Raw genomic sequence first — 23533 nt, 5'->3', positions numbered from 1 at the left:
AATATACTTCATCCAACAACAGAATATATATTCTTCTCAAGCTCACATAGAACATTCGCCAATATAGGCCATATTCTGGGCTATAAAACACACCTTAAATTTAAAAGAATAAAAATCATACAAAACTAACATCATACTTAGTGGTGAGAAACGTAATGCTTCTCCCCATGAGATCAGAAACAGGCAAGGATGTTCCTCCTCACCACTCCTATTTAACCATCATTCTGATATTCATTGCTAATTCAATAAGAGAAAAAGTAATAAAAGGTATTCATATTAGGAAGGAAGAAAGAAAAGCCTTGTCTGCAGATGACATGATTGTCCATGTACAAAATCCCAAACAATCAACAACAAAAAAATTCCCAGAACTAGTCAGTGATTATAGGAAGGTTGCAGCATACCAGGCTAACATACCAAAGTCAACTGCCTTTCTGTAAACCAGCAAGGAACAACTGGAATTTGAAATTAAAAACACAATATCATTTACTTTAGCACCAAAAAATGAATTATGTATAAATCTAACCAAATATATACAAGATCTATGTGAAGAAAACCACAAAACTCTGATGAAAGAAATCAAAGAAAATCTAAATAAATGGAGAGATATTCCATGTTCATGAATGGATTTCACAAAAATTAACTCATAATGGATCACAGACATAAAGGTAAGACACAAAACTCTAGAAAATAACACAGAAGAAAATCTAAGTGACCTTGGATTTGGCAGTGAGTTAGTATCTTCTGTTCTAAAAAGACATTGTTAAGAGACTAAAAAGATAAGCAGGAGAATGGGAGAGGATATTTTCAAAACACATAGTACTATAAAATATAAAAAAAAAAAACACTTAGAAGTCAACAGTAAGAAAACCAACAACCATATTTAAAAGTGTAGGGGCGCCTGGGTGGCTGAGTCGGTTAAGTGTCCAACTCTTGATTTCAGCTCATGTCATGATCTCGTGGTTTGAGTTTGAGCCTGGCATCAGGCTCTGTGCTGACTGTGTGGAGCCTGCTTGGGATTCTTTCTCTCCCTCTGCCTCTCTCTCTCTCAAAATAAATAAATAAACTTAAAAAAATTGAAAATAAATAAAAATAAAAGTGTACAAAAGATCTGAACAGATACCTCACCAAAGAATATATACACATAGCAAAGAAGCATGTGAAAAAAATGCTATCACATGCCAATACGGAATTGCAAGTTAAAACAAGATACTACCATGGATCTATTAGAATGGCTAAAATCCAAAACACTGACAACACCAAATCCTGGTGAGGGTGTGGAGCAACAGAACTCCCATTCATTAGTGCTGAGAATGTAAAATAGTAAAGCCACTCTGGAAGACAGTTTGGCTGTTTCTTACAAAGCTAAATACAGCCTCTCTATGATCTAGCAACTGTACCCCCAGGTATTTACCTAAATGAACTGAAAAGTTATGTCCACACAAACCTGCACACAAACGTTTACAGCAGCTTTATTTTTAACTGCCAGAAATTAGAAGCAACCAAGATGTCCTTCAATAGGTGAATGGTGCATCCATACAATGCAATATTTTTCATCAATAAAAACAAATAAGCTATCAAGCCATAAAAAGACATGGAGGAATCTTAAATGCATATTGTTAAGTGAACAAAGCCAGTCTGAACATAACACATATTGTATGATCCCAACTATAGGACATTATGAAAAAGGCAAAACTATAGAAAGGTCAGTGATTGGCAGGGGTTTGGTAAGGGAGGGATGGGGAAAGAGATGAAGCACAAGGGATTTTTCAGGCAATAAAGCTATTCTGTATAATGTTGTCATGGTAGATGTGACACTATGCATTTGTCAAAATCAACAAAACTGTACGATATAAGAATGAACCCTAAACCCTATTACAAACTGTAGACTTAAAAATGTGTCAATATTGGTTCTTGAATTGTAGGAAATGTACTATACTCATACAAGAAACTGTAAGGGAGAGGAAGGTATATGGGAATTCTGTACTTTCTGCTCAATACGTCTCTAAACCTGGGGCGCATGGGTGGCTCAGTCTGTTAAGCATCCAACTTCAGCTCACGTCATCATCTCACGGTTCATGGGTTCAAGCCCTGTGTAAGGCTCTGTGCTGACAGCTCAGAGCCTGGAGCCCGCTTCAGATTCTGTGTCTCCCTCTCTTTCTCTGCCCCTCCCCTGCTCACGTTTTGTGTGTGTGTCTCTCTCTCTCTCTCTCCCTGAAATAAACATTAAAAAATATTTTTTAATGTGTCTCTAAACCTAAAATTATAAGCAAAGGACTTGAACTGACATTTTACAAAAGAAAATACACAAATGAATAGCAAATGAAAAGGCACTCAACATCAGTCATCAGAGAAATGTAAATTGAAACCACACTGAGATATCATTTTATATGTATCAAAATGGCTCATCTAGAACAGACTTACAGTATCGTATGTTGGCAAGGATGTGTAGTATCTAAAATTCTCATTGTTGGGGCGCCTGGGTGGCGCAGTCGGTTAAGCATCCGACTTCAGCCAGGTCACGATCTCGCGGTCCGGGAGTTCGAGCCCCGCGTCAGGCTCTGGGCTGATGGCTCAGAGCCTGGAGCCTGTTTCCGATTCTGTGTCTCCCTCTCTCTCTGCCCCTCCCCCGTTCATGCTCTGTCTCTCTCTGTCCCAAAAATAAATAAACGTTGAAAAAAAATTTAAAAAAATAATAATAATAAAATTCTCATTGCTGATTGGAGTACAAAATGGTACAACCATTTGAAAAAATAAAAAGGTAGCCTATACCTACACTATAAACCAGCAATTCTACTCCTGTGCATATATTAAAGAGAAATATAAACATCTGCCTACAAAGACTTGTACACTAATTTTATAATAGTCTTATTCATAACACCTCCGAACTAAAAACAACCCAAATACCCACCAACCAGTAAATGGGTAAACAAATTCTTAGAACTGAATACTACTCAGCAATGAAAAGAAACAAACAATTGGTATATGCAATAATACGGATGAATCTCAAAACATTTGGAGTGAAAGGTACTAGACAAGAAAAAATATATATTCTATGATTCCATTTATATCACTTCTGAGAAAATGTTAAACTAACCATTGGTGACAGAAATCAGAAAGAAGTTACCTCTGGAGGAGGAAGGAAGAACCGATTAGAAAGGGGCATAAAAGGGTGATGGAAGTGTTCTAAATCTTGTTTGGGGTAATGACTGGAATAGAGTATGAGAAAAGCTTTTGGGGTAGAAATAATGTTCAAATCTTGATCTTGGTGGTTATAAATAAAGGTGTATTTGCTTTTTAAAAATTCATGGGGCTACAGGGGCACCTGTGTGGCTCAGTCAGTTAAACATCAGCCTTCAGCTCAGGTCATGATCTCGCAGTTCGTGAGTTTGATACCCACATTGGGCTCTCTGCTGTCAGCGCAGAGCCTGCTTTGGATCCTCTGTCCCCCCCTCTCTCTCTGCCCCTGCCCCATTCACACACTCTCTCTCTCTCTTAAAAATAAATAAACTTAAAAAAATGTATATAAAAAAAATTAATGGAGCTACAGACTTATGATTTGTGTATCTGGGTCTAAAAAAACCACTAAACAAAAAACTTAAAAAAATAAAAAACTGCACCACAGAGTAAATATTTTACAACACATGTGACAGAAAAGGGACCAACCCTCAAAATATGCAAAGATTTTAAACCTGTTGCAGACATGTTGAACTTGAGATAGTGGAATATCCATGTGAAAAGACTCAACAAGAATCAGAGACGTCAAAACCAAGCTCAAGGTTCAAGCTTTGGGAGTCATCAGAACACAAATCCAGATATCTCTTAAAGAATGTGAAGTGATAGTAACTAACAAAAAACATTTTTGTTTACATTTTGCAAATCAAACCAAATATATCTGTGGGCCAGTTTGATTCTGCAGGTCACTAATTTGCAACCTCTAATGATCACCAGGAATAACATCTGCTCACGCCCTTTATTACTCCATATGGATATTTATCTTGACAAAAATATGGCAAGGCACCAGAAGTGGTGTCCTAGGTATCTAGTGCAATGGCAGCCTGAACACATGCTTTTTACCTTGACTCCTTCTTGAAATTCCAATAAACTAACATGAAGAGATTTTTTAAAAAAGCATAAGCCCACACAGATAAAAAGAAAAGAAGAGAGAACAAAATTTTAGAATGTTGAAAGCTGATGGACATGTGGTAAAAACAAAACAAAACAAAACAAAAAAACTCAGCATATCTTAGAAAACTAAATTCTAAGTCAACAGTTGAGAAGCCAAGAATATTCTCTAGAATCTCCAAAAATGTCAATAATTTATAGGAATTCCACTACTTATGGAAGAGGGAGTGAAAGGAGAGCTGAAGTAAGGAATGTTGGTTGAAAATGTGTTTAAGAAGCAAACCCCACTTAGTCATCTGAGTCACCTTTCTGCATTTTGGCAAAATACTAAAGAGACTAAAATAGATAATCTCTGAACAGGGGAAGACCACCCAAGGCTGAGGGCAATAGTACTGATATGAAAACAAGAGGATTAACAGAGTTTATATATACCAAATGCCCTCTTCACCACTTCAGATCCCAGAATGCTGGCAGTCAGATCTTTACCCTCCAGACAAGAGACAGGAAAAGTCTCCTCTAGGGAATCTGAGGGGCCCCAGAAGAAATAACTCCAGATATTAACATCAAAGGCTCACCAACTAAACAGCCCAGCTAGGTAATCTCACAGTGAAATTCACAATCAACAAGTCCCACCCACATACCCAAAGCTTCCAATCAGCTATGTCCACTGTATTTAAATATGAGCAGTCAACCAAGGAATTACCAGATCTGAGAAACACCTCTACCAACAAAGTCAGAGATTAAAGAAAAAAATAAACAAAACAAAAATGCGGGGGGGGGGGTGCGGGGGGGTGGAGGTGTACTCTGTGGAAACAGACTATATGCAAGGAGAGATATAAACAGTAGATCTAAAATCTCAGAGGTAAGACAAAATACTGTTAGCAATGAATCAATAACAGGTTATGAAAGAAAGAAAGAAAGAAAGAAAGAAAGAAAGAAAGAAAGAAAGAAAGAAAAAAAGAAAGAGAAAGAGAGAGAAAAAGTACAAAGAAATATTTGGAGATCAAAACACAGTTCTTAGAAATTAAAAATCAGAGAGCAGAAATGAAATAAAATCAGCATTATTTTTTAGGAGATAAAAATGAAAAAATATCCTAGAAACTGAGTAAAGAGTCAAAAAAAAATTGTTAAAGAAGAGTAAAGAAACTAAGAGGGCCAATCTAGAAGACTAAACATCACTATCTGTCCTAGAATCAAGAAAACAGAAAGACAGGGGTGCCTGGGTGGCTCAGTGGGTTAAGTGTCCAACTTCAGCTCGGGTCATGATGTCACGGTTTGTGGGTTCAAGCCCCATATCAGGTTTTGTGCTGACAGTTCAGAACCTGGAGCCTGCTTTGGATTCTGTGTCTCCCTCTCTCTCTGCCCCTCCCCCACTTGCACTGTATCTCTCTATCTCAAAAATGAATAAACATTCAAAAAAATTTAAAAAAAGAAAACAGGCAAAAATAATTCAAGAAAATGTCCTAGAACTTAAAGACATTATCAGATCAAAGAACAGTTTCCAGGTTAAATTCCAGACAGGTTCACCAAATACCCAGCACAATGGAAGTAAACAGACCCACGTCAAAGCACATCATCAGGAAACTGCAGACCACAGAAGAGAAGATTATTCTATTTTTTTTTTAATGTTTATTACTTTTGAGAGAGAGACAGAGAGCAAGCAGAAAAGGGGCAGAGAGAGAGGGAGTCACAGAATCAGAAGCAGGCTCCAGGCTCTGAGCTGTCAGCACAGAGCCCGACGCGGGGCTTGAACTCAGACCGCGAGATCATGACCTGAGCTGTAGTTGGCCGCCCAACAGACCGAGCCACCCAGGCACCCCGAGAGGATTATTCTAAAAGAGAAAAAAAATAGATCACAAACTAAAGAAATCAGAATGGCTTCAAACTTTTCAACGGCAACCCTGGAAGCTAGAGGGCATGAGAAGTGTGTGTCTGGGGGAGGGGGGGTAATAAGCCCACCTAGCAAGCAGATCTGTTTCTAAATACCTTTCTTTACTAAAAGGAACTAGGGTACCTTAGGGGCACCTGGGTGGCTGAGTCGGTTAAGCATCCAACTTCGGCTCAGGTCATGATCTCACGGTTCGTGGGTTCAAGCCCCAAGTTGGGCTCTGTACTGACAGCTCAGCCTGCTTCGAATTCTGTGTCTCCCGTCTCTCTCTGCCCCTCCCCCACTCATACTCTGTCTCTCTCTCAAAAATAAATAAACATTAGGGAAAAAACCAAGGAACTAGGGTATCTTGGAAAATGGCTATTCTAGGTCTAGGGCAAGAAAAGGAAAATGTGAGCTTGGAACATGTGTGATAAACAAGAAAGTATTCAAAGACAAATGAGGACACAGAAATTGGCTTGAGGGGTTCCCCCAGCCAAATATGGGACAAATTTGAACATAAAAAAAAGATTATAACATATTTATTTTCTTTTTTAAGGTTTACTTATGTTTGAGAGACAGAGAGAGCAAGCGAACATGAGCAGGGGAGGGGCAGAGAGAGAGAGGGGGACAGAGGATCCAAAGTGGGCTGTGCACTGACAGCAGTGAGCCCGATACAGGACTCGAACTCCCAAACTCCGAGATTGTGACCTGAGCTGAAGTCAGACGCTCAACCAACTGAACCACCCAGGTGTCTCAATACATTTATTTTTTTAAAAAAATCCATGAGTCCATAGTGATAATCAGAAAAAGAAAAAAAAAAGTAAAGGGAAATAAAAAGGAAGAGCTAAAAAAAAGAAAAGCTTCTTTATATTAAGAAAAATAGCTAATAAATGTCAAAAGAATGATAAAATTATTAAAAAAATCACCATTTTGGAATGACAGAATTATAAAACATCACCATTTTGTAATCCCAATATAATAACTGATTAAAGCAAGAATCCTAAAACTAGTGGGTGAAAGGTTGTTAAGGAAATAGGACTCAAAATATCACCCCACAGATTACTTAGTAAATGCAAAGAGAAAAGATACCTTTCAAGTGATCTGGTAGTCATCCTCTTAACCAAATGATCAATTTAGCATAACCTAGAGACAATCTAACAGTATACGCCTTCTGATCTCATAGAGTAAGAGGTACACAATATCATTTATGTCATACTCATGCCAAAAATATTTCATCTGAATCTAATCGTGAGAAAATAAACAAATCCAAAATGGCTTGGTCTACAAGACAACTAACCTGGACCCTTTCGGGAAAAACAAAGTAGGAAGACTGTTGCAGGTTAAAGGGACAAAAAAGTACATACCAACCAATGTTTCAGGAAAGGAAAGAAAATATAAGATATCGGGGGAGGGGGGGAGTGGGGGAACTGAATATAAATATTAGATTATGGGGGTGCCTGGGTGGCTCAGTTGGTTAAGTGCCCTACTTTAGCTCAGGTCATGATCTCACAATTCATGAGTTCAAGCCCCACATTAGGCCCTGCGCTGACAGCTCAGAATCTGGAGCCTGCTTCAGATTCTGTGTCTCCCTCTCTCTCTGCCCCTCCCCTGCTCGTGCTCTGTCTCTAGCCCTCTCTCTCTCAAAAATAACTAAACATTAAAAAAATTTGTTTAATATTAGATTATGTTATTGAAAAAATATATAATGCCCTAAATAAATTGGAAAACAGTGAAGAAACAATAGAAGTTAGTTATTTAAAGGCATAAATGTAAATATCAAAATAATCCCTTAAAAGAGGTCAAAGGTTTTGCCCCTAGCATGAAGGAATGATGAATGGAAGTAGGGAAGATGATATCTGTTTTTCTGCAACAAACACACGGAACTATTACCTGGATCTTTAAAATGTGAAGACATACAACTCAGATAGAAAAAGAGAATATATTCATTATATATATAAAACAAAAGACTTTCAGGATAATTTACGGTTCACGTATTAAGAATGAAAAAAATAATTCTACTAATTAGTATCAATTGGTAAAGGCCAATAAAATTCAATGTTTAGTACTATAAAGCAGGATATACACAGATCTTTAAGTATAGATTTATATATAATGTACTGTGATAATTAATCAGTTATTAATAAACTAAGAGGAAATCACTACTTCCTTATTCTAAATGTGGAATATTCTCATTTATTCTGATTTTTCTGTTACTTTAAAATTGCTCATCTTTAAAACATTTTAAACATTATTACATCTAATGATTCTATGGTAATCAATAAAGTACTGCAAATTATTTTCATATGTCATGTATTCATTTTTTGTTATAATACAGAACATGACTAGCCTAGACTGTCAAAATATAACTACCCACACTGCTTCCATTGTGGTCCCACAACACACTTAGCTTTTGATTGTATGCAATGTTAACACAGAAGCTAATCAATATTTTTTCACTCCTGTTCAGTTGTCTATTTGTCCTTCATCAATATTATCAATCTTTGATTTCACTTATAAAGGACAAGGATCCACAAATCAATGGCTAAGAATTGTTTTATTAAATGATCCTGACGGGCAAATTGCATGAAAAGGAATAAAGGTAGAGAGCAAAACTTCACATGACTCACTATAATTTATACTAAGTTTATCCATGCTTTCTTTAATAGAAAAAGAAGATTCCTATGAAAAATAAGAAAGAAACAACTCACCGTTTTGCACTCATCTGTTCTTTTAGCTTACTGTACATTTCCAGCACTGCATTAAAAAATAACTTATTTTAGCTTTCAAAATAAAAAAAAGTTGACATGAAAAAATTAAAGGGAAGAACCTATTATAAATTCATTACTTTTCTCAATACTTTAATTCAGGCTTATATTTTCAAATAAAATTTTATACTTCAAATAAATAAAAGACATTTTAATGTCTATGTATATTGAACATTACATTATTTATACACATTATCTGGAATTTGGAATACTTCCATATGTAGACACCTATAACTGAGGCTTTAACCAACTAATAATTATCATATTCAGAAACGTATATATCTTCTCTGCAGTGGAATTAGAAGTTTGGACTTTAGTTACTCAGGAAACAAAGCTGATTGAGATTAATTTTGATTCAATATCTCAAATAATATTCATATACCAAACACAAGCGTGTTATAGCTCACTCAGCAAAATTTTACACCAAATTGACATAGAAAAAAACCCTCAAAAGTGTACAGCAGAGAGTAAATTATAACAAAATCATAAATAAACATAACAAAGCAACTTTGTTTTACCATTTCTATTATGGACTCAGAAATGCAATTAGTCAGTAAAAGTTGTTATAAGCTTCAGCAAGAAGCATTCAGCTTTGCCACCAAAAAAGGTTTTAATACAACTATGCAGATTACCATTTATCCTTAGTAGAATTTCAAAGTATAAAGTGAGTAAGTTATTATTGACTCATCAAGCCAGCTCACATTTTCACAGACCAGAAGGACAGAATACTTTTTTCCCAGATTTTCTATTTTGGCTACTTCCCAGGGGTCTTCAAGTTCATAGAAGACATTGTTCATTTATCTGAAATCCGTAATACTGCGATGGTGGCAACAGTGAACCACCTCAACCCTGTGGTCCCTATGTGTATCTCTATCACAGCCCCTATATTGCAACCAAGTATTTCTCATATTTTCCAACCAAAGCATTACAGTGAACACATAACCTGGGAAAAAGCCTAAAACTGCTGCTACAAATATAAACTTTCTTTGAAGTCTCCTGTTTTACCTCAACAACTCCTGCAACTTTCTTATCTATCTTATATTATTTCCATATAAAAATAATACTCTCCTCAAAAATAATCAAGTAAAACTAATGTACCAGGAAAATACATTGTTTACCTTATGACTTCTTATACCCTCTCATACTCCTAATCCAAGGAGGAGTTAAGCAATTGTACAATAATTAATAGCTTATTTGTCTTTATTCACATTAGACTGTAGGACTCTTCAGGGCTGGGAATGTCTCATTTTCAAATTTATACTTCCATATCTACCATAATGGCTGACACAAAAAAGTATTTACGACTGGATAATTAGATAAAAGGCTAATAGAGGAAAGGAGGTAGTTCTCAATGTGGCTATTAGGAACACAATGTTTACATAAACTTAGATCACCTGCCCAGCCTTGAAAGCAAAAACAGTAGCAGTAATAAAAGTCTAATCTCTACTTCCCTTTATTTTTCTATTCCAAATAGATGCATAGGGGAATAAGCCCAATTCAGCTTTCTCATTCTATCAGTACCCGAATTTTTAGGCTTATTACCATTTAGGGACAAAGCAATCAAACCTAGAGACTGTGTTCAGGGCTACTTCACTGTATCTGATGGTGGCAAAGACATATTATTAAACATTACTAGAAGGAAGTACATTCTCAATCCTGAAACTGAACATAATAAGCAGACATTTTATTTACTCAAAGTTAGTGTGCAAGCATCCAAGATTAAACTGAGTAGAATTTCAGTGATTCTAAAAAAAAAAAGAAAAGTTAATCTCACAAAGTCAGAAAACAATGTTTTTTAGCTAATAAGATCTGACAGTTTTTCGGTGCCTGTGTGGTTCAGTCGGTTAAGCATCCAACTTTGGCTCAGGTCATGATCTCGCGGTTCTTGAGTTCGAGCCCCGCATCGGGCTCTGTGCTGACAGCTCAGAGCCTGGAGCCTGTTTCAGATTCTGTGTCTCCCTCTCTCTCTGCCCCTCCCCCACTCACACTTTCTCTCTCTCTCTCTCTCAAAAATAAACATTAAAAATTGTTTAATAAAATAAAACCTGACAGTTTTAACATATAATTTGTGTTCAAAGGTAATTTTATATTATATAAATATCACACAAAGCATCTCATTCTATTCTCCAGGATAAAGGTTCAGGTTCTTTCCTAAAAAAAAATAAGTTTAGAAGATGGGACACTATGGGGCGCCTGGGTGGCTCGGTCATTTGAGCGACCGACTTCGGCTGGGGTCATGATCTCACAGTTTGTGAGTTTGAGCCCCGCATCAGGCTCTGTGCTGACAGCTCAGAGCCTGGAACCTGCTTCAGATTCTGTGTCTCCCTCTCTCTCTGCCCCTCCCCCACTCATGCTGTCTCTCTCTGTCTCCGAAATAAATAAACATTACAAAAAAATCTCATAAGCTTAAAAAAAAAAAAAAAAAGAAGATGGGACACTAAGATGGATTCAGTTTACTATATGAAGAAAAGAGGACATACACATGCTTCCTTTTGTCTGAACAGGATACATCAGGGGAAAGAAAATACTGGTTAGTTTCTTCAGAATTTATTTGATGTCCCAGTAATATCTGAGCTGTAACAGAGAGATCAAAAACTCAGAAACCTAAAAAGTCAGTCTTTCCAAAACATAGGAGTAAAGGCAAGACCAAAGAAGTGAGAAGACCTAGCACTTTTAGATGTTTGCTTATTTTATCAGCAAAATGAGACTGTGAGCAAAGCAACACCAACCTGCTTAAATGACAAAGAGAAAACAATGGAAAACTAGTTAGAAAAAATGAGGCAAATTAGGAAAAGGCAAGGAAATGTAATGAAAAGACACTCTCCTCCATGGGAAAGTATTCTGAGGAAAAACAAAAAAGCAGTGGGAGGGGGGTGAGGGACAAAGGACAAACTAGGCGGGAGGAAATGGGAGAGGAAGAGGTACAGGTTTTTCTAGGAACCTGATGTGACAGATCATCAAACAGGGACTTTATAAGATAAGAAGACCATGAAAATTCAAGGGCTAAAATGGGCAAGGAAGATAACCATGAGCTTCTGGGGGCAATCACCAAATAATCTGTAATTCCCATAATGAATAATGACCAAACACTATCATTAGATTATAATTTTACCAAGCCAAGCATTACACTGTAGACAAGTTTAACTCACCTGGAAGACATAACTGCAATTTTTCTACTACTGTTGTAATATTCCTCTGCTGAATTCTACATCGAATAATATCTTCAGTCTGGACTATCACCTTAGAAAAGAAGAAATGTTCATATTTTTAAGCAAACAGTTAAACTGCATCCACAAATTGAGCATACAAGAAATATATCATATTCTCACCTCCTTTCCAGCATCTTGAAATTTTCGGTTGGTATCAGTAACTTGTACCTTAAAAATAATTTCACCTTAGTTAGACAAATATGCATAAAACTGCCCTGATATAACTGCTCACCCTTGTAATCAGATCATGCTTCATGAGAAACTTAGAACAAAGAAATGCAAATTCAAATTAACTCTACAGCTTGAACTTGAACTTTTGATTGAAAAGGGCTTTTGTTAACTTCAATTACTTATGACAGTTCTTTTTAACAGATTCTGTGGCAAACTTCTCAAATTTAATCTAGATTTTTGAACTTTACTTGCTTCTCTAAGTCTGTCAAACAATTCAAATCACTGACCCAATTGACCACTGGTCCCTTTTTGATAACTTCAATGAGGTCTATGTGCCATTCATTGTCTGTAGGAAATGGTGATTGCATTTTATGGTAATTAAACATTCATACTTTGCTGAATGCAAACACTGGGTGGTTGATTAACATCAAACACGGAAATCTCAATCCACAGCAACATTTTAATGCTGCAGGTGCAGACAAAGCTCAACCTCAAATTTTCCCACATATTAAGTGACTCATTAGGTCATCATCGTAAGGAAGCACATTCTAGTTTATTAAAAATCTCATTAATTTCTGAACAAAGATGCTCAGTGACCTCATTGATGCTGTATTTGGTCTCTTGTTATCTGAATATCCTTTATATAATGGTTTTTTAATCATAACCTTTGGTGAACCAGGGTCATTTTATCTGCTAAATTCTCCAAATGTAAAGAAAGATAAATAGCACAATTCTTAGAACTAAATATTTTGAATTCTGGCTAAACAAATCCAGGTCTCATTTAATAAATAACGTTTTTGCTCTGTGGCAGAAAATGCACACCAACTTTCTTTAAGAAAATTATGCTTTACTATTAAACTAAGTTTCAATATCATTAAATAATTTTGAGAACATAATCACTTATAGTAAGTTTTTAAAGGTTTTTAGAGGATAGTTTTTATCATTATTGTACTAATTGTCTTTTTTAAAATTCTAAAACTGCAAATGAGGCCTTTCATTGTATGAATTCTTTTCGTTCATTTCCCTGCATGGAAAGAAATCCTGTTAAGTCAATGCATTACTTGCTTTACAAAAAAGAGATTACTCCTGTCATTAGCATGACAACTATGTTAATAGAGCATAAAGAGCATTCCCAAATATACACACTAACTCACTTCTTGAAAATAGTACATTTAATAATTATTTGTACATATGCACTACAAAGTAATACTTCAGTAATTTAATGACAGGAAAGGTAAAGAGAATTTTTTTAAATTAGTTTCTTTTATTTTAAGTTTATTTATTTATTTTAGGAGAGAACGCGGGCGCACAAGCAGGAAAGGAGCGAGAGAAAGGGAAGACAGAGAATCCCACTCAGGCTCCACACTGGCAGCATGGAGCCCCATGTGGGACTCATCATGCCTAAGCTGAAACCAAGAGTCGGATGCTTAACCAACTGAGCCACCCAGGCACCCCAAAGGTTAAGAGAATTTTAAAACATTTCTTACCTTCAGTTTTTCTGCATCAGTCCTTACTTTAAGGAGTTCTGTAATAGCATCTACAAAACCCTGATGATGAAAATTACACATCTTTTCAATTTCCTTGTCATGATTACGGATACAAGCATCTAACTTTTCCATAAACTTCTTGTGTGCATTTGGTTGGTCATCATAAACAGACCTAAATGTATACAAAAAGAAAGCTAACATTAACTTCCCAGTTCACCAAAATTTATTCTTTATTAGCCCATTCTTTGAAACAGCTAATATTTGTTGGTTTTTTGCTTTGTAATCAGTATATTAAGGTGATATTCATACATTTCAAGAATTGCTTAATTCTGATATCCAGATTTAAGCCTGTGAACATGACTTTTATTTTTAACATTTTTAAAGTTTTACTCATTTATTTATTTTGAGAGGGGGGAAGGCAGAGATAGGGAGAGACAAAATCCCAAGCAGGCTCCGTGCTGTCAACACAGAGCCCAACATGGGGCTTGAACTCATAAACTGTGAGACTGTCTCACGTTCAAGTCCAAACGTGGGGCTTGAACTCTCAAACTGTGAGATCTTGACAACTGAGTCAAGATCAAAAGTCAAGACGCTTAACCAGCTGAGCCACCCAGGCACCCCATGAATATGACTTTTAAACATACAATTAAAGCTGTTAATAATAATTTGCTATAGTACCAATATTACATTACAGTTACTTTGGAGCATAAGTTAAATGTTTAAAGTAAGCCTATAACATACCTAAAAACTACCTTCCTATCTCTTACATGTAAATTACTTCTCCCATGTAAAGGTCTCTTCACTCTAAGCTATCCTGCTCCCAAAGTCACTACCCTGAAGCTTTTCATGGTCCAAAGAGAAGGAAAAAAAGGATAATCAGGACTGATTTAAAAACAAAACAAAACAAAACAAAACAAAACAAAACAAAACATGGCACAGGAGAAGGGAATGCAATTCTACAAGTGTGAGCCCTCAAGCGGCAGCGTATTATGATAAAGCCCTTCTTTAGAAAGATACCATTTCTATCATGGATACCACAGGCCAGATGACATAGCATGCCTTCAAGTAACAGTTGAAGCCACAGAACAGATGCAGAAGTATCACAATGAATTCCACTTAATGTAACTATGGTTCAGCACTTCTCTCCAAATTAAGTTCTTTGATTGCCAGTTAAATACAAGTTTTAACTTCATAGCAACAGCTGATAATCTTTTTTTTTTAATGTTTACTTATTTTTGAGAGAGAGAAAAAGAGCGGGAGTAGGTGAGGGGCAGAGAGAGATGGGGGACAGAGGATCTGAAGTGAGCTCTGTGCTGACAGCAGAGAGCCTGATGTGGGGCTAAACTCACAAACTGTGATATCATAGCTTGAGCCGAAGTCAAACGCTTCAACTACTGAGCCATTCAGGCGCCCTGCAACAGCTGATAATCTTAAAACAAAACTGAGTTAATAGTACTGCCAATAGTAAAAATCATTTGTGCGAAAAATTATTTAATTTCTTTTTGAACATGTTAATATTAAATCAGTCACAAACCCTGTAGATATCTGGAAACTGCCTAGGTATCTAGAACTCAAGGTCTGAGGCTCAGAACATGAGGCTTTAACATACTAGTGCTCAAAAAAGAATCACTGAGTAAATGATTAAGGACATGATGATGAATTTCATCATTAATGATGAACAAACTCCTGATTTCTACAGCATTTACTATGTCAGGACATACTCTAAGTACTTTGTACAGTAATTCCTCACAACAAGCCTATAAAGAAGGTGTTGTTACTACCCTTGCTTTACTGATGTTATAGATTATATAACTGCCATAAATTCCACAGCTAGCAAAGGGCAGCTGGGATATAAATCCTGGCACTATGTCTCCAGAGTTCATATTCTCAAGCACAAGGCCATATTGCAGTCACCACGATGTTCTCTAAACATGGTGTACACATTCGTACTGTATCTCAGCTCATGCTTTCTCCACATAGAGGGCACCACCCTCCCAGCCAACCACCATGCAGAAAAAATTAACCTTACCCAAAGAAAGGTTTGGCCCTTGTCCCCAGCTCCTGGGAGGTAAATCTCTGGGATGTCCTGATAGTTGTCTTTGTTTACTTGAGGGTCTTGGGCAATGCCAAATAATCTAAGCTAGCAATGTGATTTACAATGTGACTTGCAGTGGATGGGGACCTTGGGGCCACATCATATCAGCTCTGGAGAGTCCGTAGATTAAGGGTAAACAACTCATAGCAGTGTGTCATGTGTATGTGACCAAACCCTAGGAAAAACCCTGGACACCACAGCTTAAGTGAGCTTCCCTGGCCGGCAATATTCCATGACTACTGCCACACATCATTGCTGGGAGAAGTTAAGGGGTGTGTATATGACCACTGGGAAAGGACAACGGGGAGCCCCCACTTAAAACTCTCCTAGACCCTGACTTATGTGCCTCTTCCTGATGTTAATTTTAATGTTTCTTTTGCTGTAACAAACAGCAACTGTGAATATAAAAGCTTTCTAAATTCTGTGAGTCCTCCTTCTAAATTACTGAACTTCAGAGTAGTCTTGGGGACCTCCCAATCTGTGCCCCCCAATCTGTTCCTCATTATTTGAGATTTAGTTCAATTCTCATTTCTTCCAACAGACCTTCGTCAATCATTTCCACGCCAAGTAATCTCTTCATCTGCAGAATAGGTAAATTTACAGTCCTTTCCACTCATTGTGACATGTAATTATATATTATCCTTTTACTGTAATTTAAGCCTTTCAAATATATGTCCTATATTTTATTTCTTCGTATCATCCAAAAGCTTCCTGAGGGGCAGCCTCCATGTTATAGGATTTTAATGAGTATCTATTAATAATACTAGAGACAGCAATATTGGATAGCTATTATCAAGAATTTGAGCCTTGGGGTACCTGGGTGGCTCATCTGGTTGAGTGTCCAACTTCAGCTCAGGTCATGATCTCGCAGTTTGTGGGTTCGAGCCCCACGTCAGGCTCTGTGCTGTCAGCCTGAGCCTGGAGCCTGCTTCAGATTCTGTCTCCCTCTCTCTCTGCCCTTCCCCCACTCATTCTCTCTCTCCAAGAAATAAACATTAAAAAAAAAAAAAATTGAGCCTTTAAGACCTGAGCTAGAACTAGGCTCTAATCTTGGACATCTTCTCTTTTCTACCTATACTATTCTCTCAATCTCATCCAGATTTGGAGCTTATTATTCCATAAACAAATGGACACCTCCCAAATGTATGATTCTAGCCCCAACCTCTCCCCTAAACTTCAAACTCATATATTTCTCCACCTGGGTATGTGATAAGCACCTCAAATATGTTCAAAATGAATCCCTACCTTCTTCCTCAAAACCTGATCCTCCCACGGTCTTCCTCCATCTCAGTAAACCTCACTCTTCTAGTTGCTCTGGCAAAAAGCCTTGAAATCACCCCCGACTGTTTGCATTCTCTCACCCTCACTGCCAAAACAATCCAGCATATCCAACCACATCTCACAACCTCTACTGGTGCCATCATGGACTAAGCCACCATTGTGTCTTGCCTAGAATTCTGCCAACTGCTTCTGCAATCAGTCTCCTTGATTTCACCCTTGGTCCCCTTCAGTCTGTTTACAACACAGTAGACAGAATGATGCCATTAAAATATAAATCAGATCCCGTATCTCCCTTCTGCTCAAAACCCTATTTCTCTTATAATAGCCCATAAATCGCTATATAATTTTGCCCCATGTTATCTCACTGACCTCACTTCCTAATACTTACTCTCCACTTTAGTTATTCTATGCCAGCAACACTGGCCTCCCTGTAGTTCCTGCAACACACCAAGCACATTCCTGTCCTACACTTTACGCACACACTATTTCCTTTACCTGGATCACACTTCTCACATGTGGGATGCCTCCCTTACCACTTTCAGGGTTTTTTTTTTTATCCTCTTCCTGATGAGGCCCTTTCTGACTACAATATCTACATTATAAACACACACACACACACACACACACACACACACACACACACACACAAATTCCCTTCCCTGATTTACTTTTTCTATTTTCTGAAACAAAGTAGTTTACTTTATCACTGTATCACTCTTACTACTATACTCGAATATATGCTCAATTGCATACTTTTATTTATTTTGTCTTTGCCCACTTGAATGTAAGTTATATGACGGAAGAGCTTTTTGTCTGTTTTGTTCCCCAATGAATGCTCAGCCCTAGAATAAATAATACTTATCACATAGCAGATGCTTAATAAATAATTGATGAATAACTCAATGGATAAATGGATGGAGACGGATGGAATCAGAACGGACACTTACTAACTGTTCTATGTCAGAAAAGCCCCTTCTCTAAATCGCAACTTTCTCAACAATAAAATAGGGATGAAAAATAGTAGCTACATCAGAGAGTTATAAGGATTAAATTAGTAAACACAAGAAAGATTCTTAGCAGTGACTGACATATGGTAAGTGCTCAATATATACACTGGCTACTAGCATAATATGCACATAAAAAACAACCAAATCCTTATTAAAGAGTGAACTGGCTGTTGAATAGGTACTGGTTGCAATATCAAATATAGCTACCCCATACTAAAGGAGCTGTCTACCACTAATATTTGACATCTGCATGGGGCCTTCTGTATTTTTTATATACAACGTTTTATTTCTTATACAGCACCAGAGAAAATATTGCCTCCTTTTCACAAGTGAGGGAGTAGGCATAGAAATGGCAAATGGTGGGGTGCCCGGGTAACTCAGTCAGGTCGTGATCTCACAGTCTGTGGGTTCGACAGCTATCAGCACAGAACCTGCTTTGGATCCTTTGTCCTTTGTCCCCTCTTTCTCTGCACCTCCCTTGCTCACTCTCTCTCAAAAAGAAAAAAAAAAAAAGAATTGGCAAATGGCTTGCTCATTTGCTGGTTATTAGTAAGGGACTGAGGCAATACTAGAATTCCCAGAATACTTTTTTGCTTCCCTTGTGCTTTTCCTATAATTAATACATATAATTAATAAGAATTCTTAAACAAACACTACTCCACAGGAAAAACCATATGCAAGAGACAGTTAACCTGATATTGGTGTGCTATAAACAAATTTGTATTTCATAACTTTGAACACTTATTGAAGTAATATATATACTCATTTCTAATTTTTTTTTACCTATTTGAATAAAAGTTTGAAATTTATCTGACTCTTAAAATACCAGGTAGTAAACAAACATACCAAAACAACTGTCCTCTCTCTCTCTTTTTTTTTTTTCCTGTTACAGCTGTAGCACTGTACCAAAAATCTAAGAGATATTTTAGGACAACCCTACTACAATGTCTCTCCAAAGAGGATTTGACTCTGTGAGTGCAAAGGGCAATATTATTACCTCTTTTAAAAATAGTAATAACAGGGGTGCCTGGGTGGCTCAGTCAGTTAAGCATCCGACTCTTGATTTCGGCTTAGGTCATGATCTCGCAGTTCGTGAGTTCGAGCCCTGCAATGGGCTCCACACTGAGAATGTGGAGCCTGTTTGGGGTTCTCTCTCTCTGCCCCTCCCTCCCTCTCTCAAAATAAATAAACTTAAAGCTGCCTTTTAAAAAACAGTAATAACATATAAACAGAAAGAAAAAAAATAAGTTATTTTCCAGAAGTCTATTTTATTCTAGAAAGTTCTTAAAGCCCATCTTCTAGTGTATCTTTCTAATTTATTCTCCAGGGTTTTAAAAGCAAAACCACTCCCGTCTTATAGTAATTCAGGACACTGCCAGTGCATCTATTATAGCATCACAGGTGAATGACTCTTTCTCTACAAAGTACATCAGAACATACGCAATACCCACCCACCATTAATAGAAAACCAAAGCCTGAAATGGGTGAACTATTTACATTCCATGCCTTCTGCTGTTAGAACTGTAAGCCCCAATAAAGGAAATAAAAATAACATAAAGGAAATCAGTACTGTGAATGATCCACCTATAACTAAGTCTTAGTCTCTCTTGACTGTTACACCACTGATAACCACTTGCTGTTAGAGACATAAATACAAGCTGCAGTCCAAGCTGATATAACCACACATCACCCATAATCTATACCAATGAGATCATCCTGAACAGAACGCACAGGAATAAAGAAGCGGAGATGAGGAAACATTCTAAATCACAGGAATAAAATGCATTTTTTTTAAAGCACTGACGGTTCAAGCAAGTGCCAGAATCCACAATTCATGATTAGACAGAATTTGGCCTTAAAAACGACCCTGGAAGGTTCCTAGTTCTGACTTTCTTAACTTCGTAGATGCAGCACAAATCTAAAAGCCAAACACAAGCACTCAAAATGGAATTAATCAATACATGTAGTTGATTTAACCCTCTACCCACTCTGATGAAAAATTATATTCGAAATAACTAGTCTGATAATTTGTAATAAAGCGAACAATAAATAGCTGGGGGAATAGAGAGAAACAGGAAGGGAGAAAGGGTGGGTATGTATAAGATCCCTGGAAAAAGGAAGAAAGCAGAAACAATACCTCTCCCAAGTATTTCTCGACACCAGAGGCATAGTAGGAATTATCCATCTTTTCTCTGAAGAAGCCTATGTTTAATTATAGAGATAATTTGGAGAGACGGTGGAGGAAGGATACAGAAAGCAAAAAAAGGTGTGCACTCCCTATCAACAATTCCCCACAGTGACTAAACTGACTAAAGAGGAGTCATATATCTATTGCTTCTGGCTTAATGTGGTAAACATCAAAAAACAGTTAACAACCAACATTTACTATTAAGTACTTTGCATGCATTACCTCATTATATTCACTACAGCTTTACAACATAGATTCTATTAGCATCCCCATTTACAAATGTAGTTTGGGAAGATTAAGACTTTAGGTCCAAAGTCACACAGTAGTAGAGCCAAGATTTAACCCCAAGTCTACCTGACTCCAAATCAGTGCTCTTAACCATTATGTCATACAGACTCTCCGATCAGAAATGGGTGATAAGCAGCATGAAATGCAGAGAAGTTACGAGCATAGCAACTAACCAGATCACCTTTGAAGATCAACAATTGAGAATGACTCAACAGGGAATCCCTGATGTGCACTGTTGCACCCATCAGGTGAAATCATCCAATGGACAGAAAAAAAGGATGAGAACTGAGGCATAGCTAATTGTTAGGCAGTATTAAATTACAAATGCAACAAAATAAAGAGGAGCAAAATATGAAGTAGAGAAATCTAAGGGCCCCATACTCATCTAACCTTGGGCAGAGACTGAAAAGTCTATTTTTTTGTCTCTAAATGACAGTAATTACTCTTTGAAATTTTAATTTGCAGGATAAGAAAGGACATGCCATGCAGTGCTATTCACTCTTTGAATCCTAAACTGGTTAACAGTTTTATCCATCTAATTATTAATGTGCAGATATATTACTGATCTAACTTTCAAGCAATATATAATTTTAATGAAAATAATTTTTCTTCTTTCAAAATGTCCCTCAGAATGCTATAATGTCTACTGGCAGGCCTAATTCAAATCCTGTAAGTAAATACACACAGATATATGGCAGAACCAGGAAGAGTGAACATCAAAAAGTTGGTAAATTTTCCACCATCCCACATCCACTAAGCTTGTAAATTAGTGCTCCATATACAGAGGAAACTTGAACAACAAGGATGTGAACTGAGCAGGTACACTTACAAATTTTCTTCAATACAGTATGGTACTGAAAATGTATTTTCTCTTCCTTACAATTTTCTTAATAACATTTTCTTTTCTCTAGCTTACATGATTGCAAGAATGCACTATATATAAACATATAAAATATGTGTTAATTGACCGTTTATGGTATTAAGGCTTCTGGTCAACAGTAGGTTATTAGTAGTTAAATCTTTGGGGAGTCAAAAGTTATATGCAGATTTCCAACTGCACAGGGGGTCAGTGCCCTTAATCCACACATTGTTCAAGGGTCAAGTGTACATATAATAACTTCAGGGTAAGAGAGTTCAGTCTTCCCTTCCAAAAGCTCAGCACAATAAAATCTTATTTCTACCAAAATGTAATGCTAATCAGGCCAAAATGCAATGTAAAATCAATTTTAAAAGAAGAGATGATTTAAAAACTTCATGTGAAGATAAAGATGGACCATGATACACTAAAGATTTTAATTTACATATTTTAATTTTAGCAAGTAGGAATGCATAAAAATAATGTAGGTCTTAAAAAAGCATAGCTTAAAAATTCTTTTAAGTACACATTTTCTATCTTCATTATATCTAATCTTCCACACCAAAGCAAAATGTTGAAATATGAGTTATCATACATTATTTGATCATCTGATGTATCAGGTTTATGGCTTTTAAACAAGTAAATCATCTTTCAGAAATGCCTTCTTGAATTGTATGCACAGGGCTCCACCTAGTGGTAATAAAATAGATACAAAAAAAACCAAAATATCATTAAAATGTTAAAATTGGCTCTTTAACAATTAATGTTACCAAATAAAATGTCTTAATGGAGGAACTCGGGCTACTTCGAGTTTTTGGACAGATGCTATATTATTTATTAATCATATTCAAGGTTTCTTTTCTTTTTTAAGGAAAACCTCCTTCTTTCTCACAAAACAACATTCTTAAGATATTACGTGAACAAGGGCTTTCTTATTACTGGTAACATACCAGGATATTTTTTGCCAAAAGACACATAATATCCTAATACCATTTTTGGTACCTTTTTCTTTCACTATATTTTCACTGTAAAAAAAAAAGCCATCACAATAATTAAAAAAAAATAAAATGAACATGTTTCTCCTACTATCGGAAAGTAGAGAGCTCCCATGAAACAGGAATGGTATAAAGTGAAGAAGCCATTACTCCTAATTTCTATGGAAAATTTTTTTAGCATTCCCAGACGCACAAAATAACCTCTCTTAGGCTTTTCTGATATACTTTAGGAAACATCTTGTTAACAGATGCACAAAATAAATCAAGATAAAACACAGATGCTCACACAGTTCAGAGCTATGGTGGCTTGACACTGAGTACAGGTCCCCAGGAAAGAACCTGACATTGCCACTTTTGATGCTTATGCTGCTGAACACAATTTTCACTTTTTGCCTTTTTCCTAAAAAGCAAAAATCTTCTTTGGATTTCTTTCAGTTAGTGGAAATCGGTACTTATTTAGGTTTTATAAAAGTGAACTGATGAAACACAAACTTTCAAAGAGCAGGGGATACCTGTATTTATTTGCTGAGAAATGACTTTTTAACTTTTAATAAAATGTTTATATTTTTTTAAAAAATGATAAAATCTCAATATACCCAATCCAATTTCTCTAACCTACCTATGTTTACTGGAGTGCCATAGTTCCTTTTCTAGACAAAATAAAAATGGCTTTTCTCTATCTCAGAATCCTATGTTCTCCAATAGCATGGATATGCTGGTGCATAACCACAAAAGAACAGAGCAAAGCCCTACACAGAATAATCTGAAGATATTCCCCTAAAGTGACTACCATTAAAATACTGGATATTGGCAGACTTTCCTATGAATCTTTGAAAAAATATACATAATTCTACGTAGCAATATAAAATAGAAAGAAAAAACGCAGTCAATATAAAATTATCATACCTAGTACTCCTCTAACATTTTCCCAACCATTTTATCAAATGTATCAAGCATGAATAACAACATTCTCATTAACTTTCCCTGACACCCTGTAATCCAGGAGCAAATAAGAAATGAAATAGCTCCAAGACAGTAACACCTGGATAAAAGACAAAGGAGTATTCTTTCCAACAATATTCAATATTTATTAAGTACTGACTGTAAGCAATAGAAACTGAAAATCAAGTGCAGAAACAACTCTTTAACTTCTTTTTATTTGTATATCACTATCTTTTTAAAAATTCATCTTTCGGGGC

The 23533-nt window shown here is 36.4% G+C and overlaps 1 protein-coding gene across 12 annotated transcripts in view; it reads right to left on the bottom strand.

Moving 5' to 3' along the window:
* Positions 1-23533, bottom strand: part of EXOC6 (exocyst complex component 6) — a 316918-nt gene that overhangs the window by 162338 nt on the left and 131047 nt on the right. For 10 of the 12 annotated variants that reach the window (XR_008292111.1, XM_053207218.1, XM_015061898.3 and 7 more), the window contains 4 exons: positions 13625-13796; positions 12087-12134; positions 11907-11997; positions 8701-8746 (listed from right to left, as the gene is read on the bottom strand). Coding sequence is in view for 11 of the 12 variants with exons in the window: in XM_053207218.1 (XP_053063193.1) it covers positions 8701-8746; positions 11907-11997; positions 12087-12134; positions 13625-13796 (357 nt within the window). In the remaining variant the exon portion in view is untranslated. Of the gene's footprint in view, positions 1-8700; positions 8747-11906; positions 11998-12086; positions 12135-13624; positions 13797-21934; positions 23499-23533 lie in introns of those variants that run through there. The other 2 variants (XM_053207219.1, XM_053207226.1) reach the window with 2 other exon arrangements.

Source organism: Acinonyx jubatus, chromosome D2 (assembly GCF_027475565.1).
Source record: "Acinonyx jubatus isolate Ajub_Pintada_27869175 chromosome D2, VMU_Ajub_asm_v1.0, whole genome shotgun sequence".
NCBI classification, from domain to species: Eukaryota; Metazoa; Chordata; class Mammalia; order Carnivora; family Felidae; genus Acinonyx; species Acinonyx jubatus.
The sequence above is the reverse complement of the archived record's forward strand: the minus strand, read 5'-3'. Positions and strand labels throughout refer to the sequence as shown.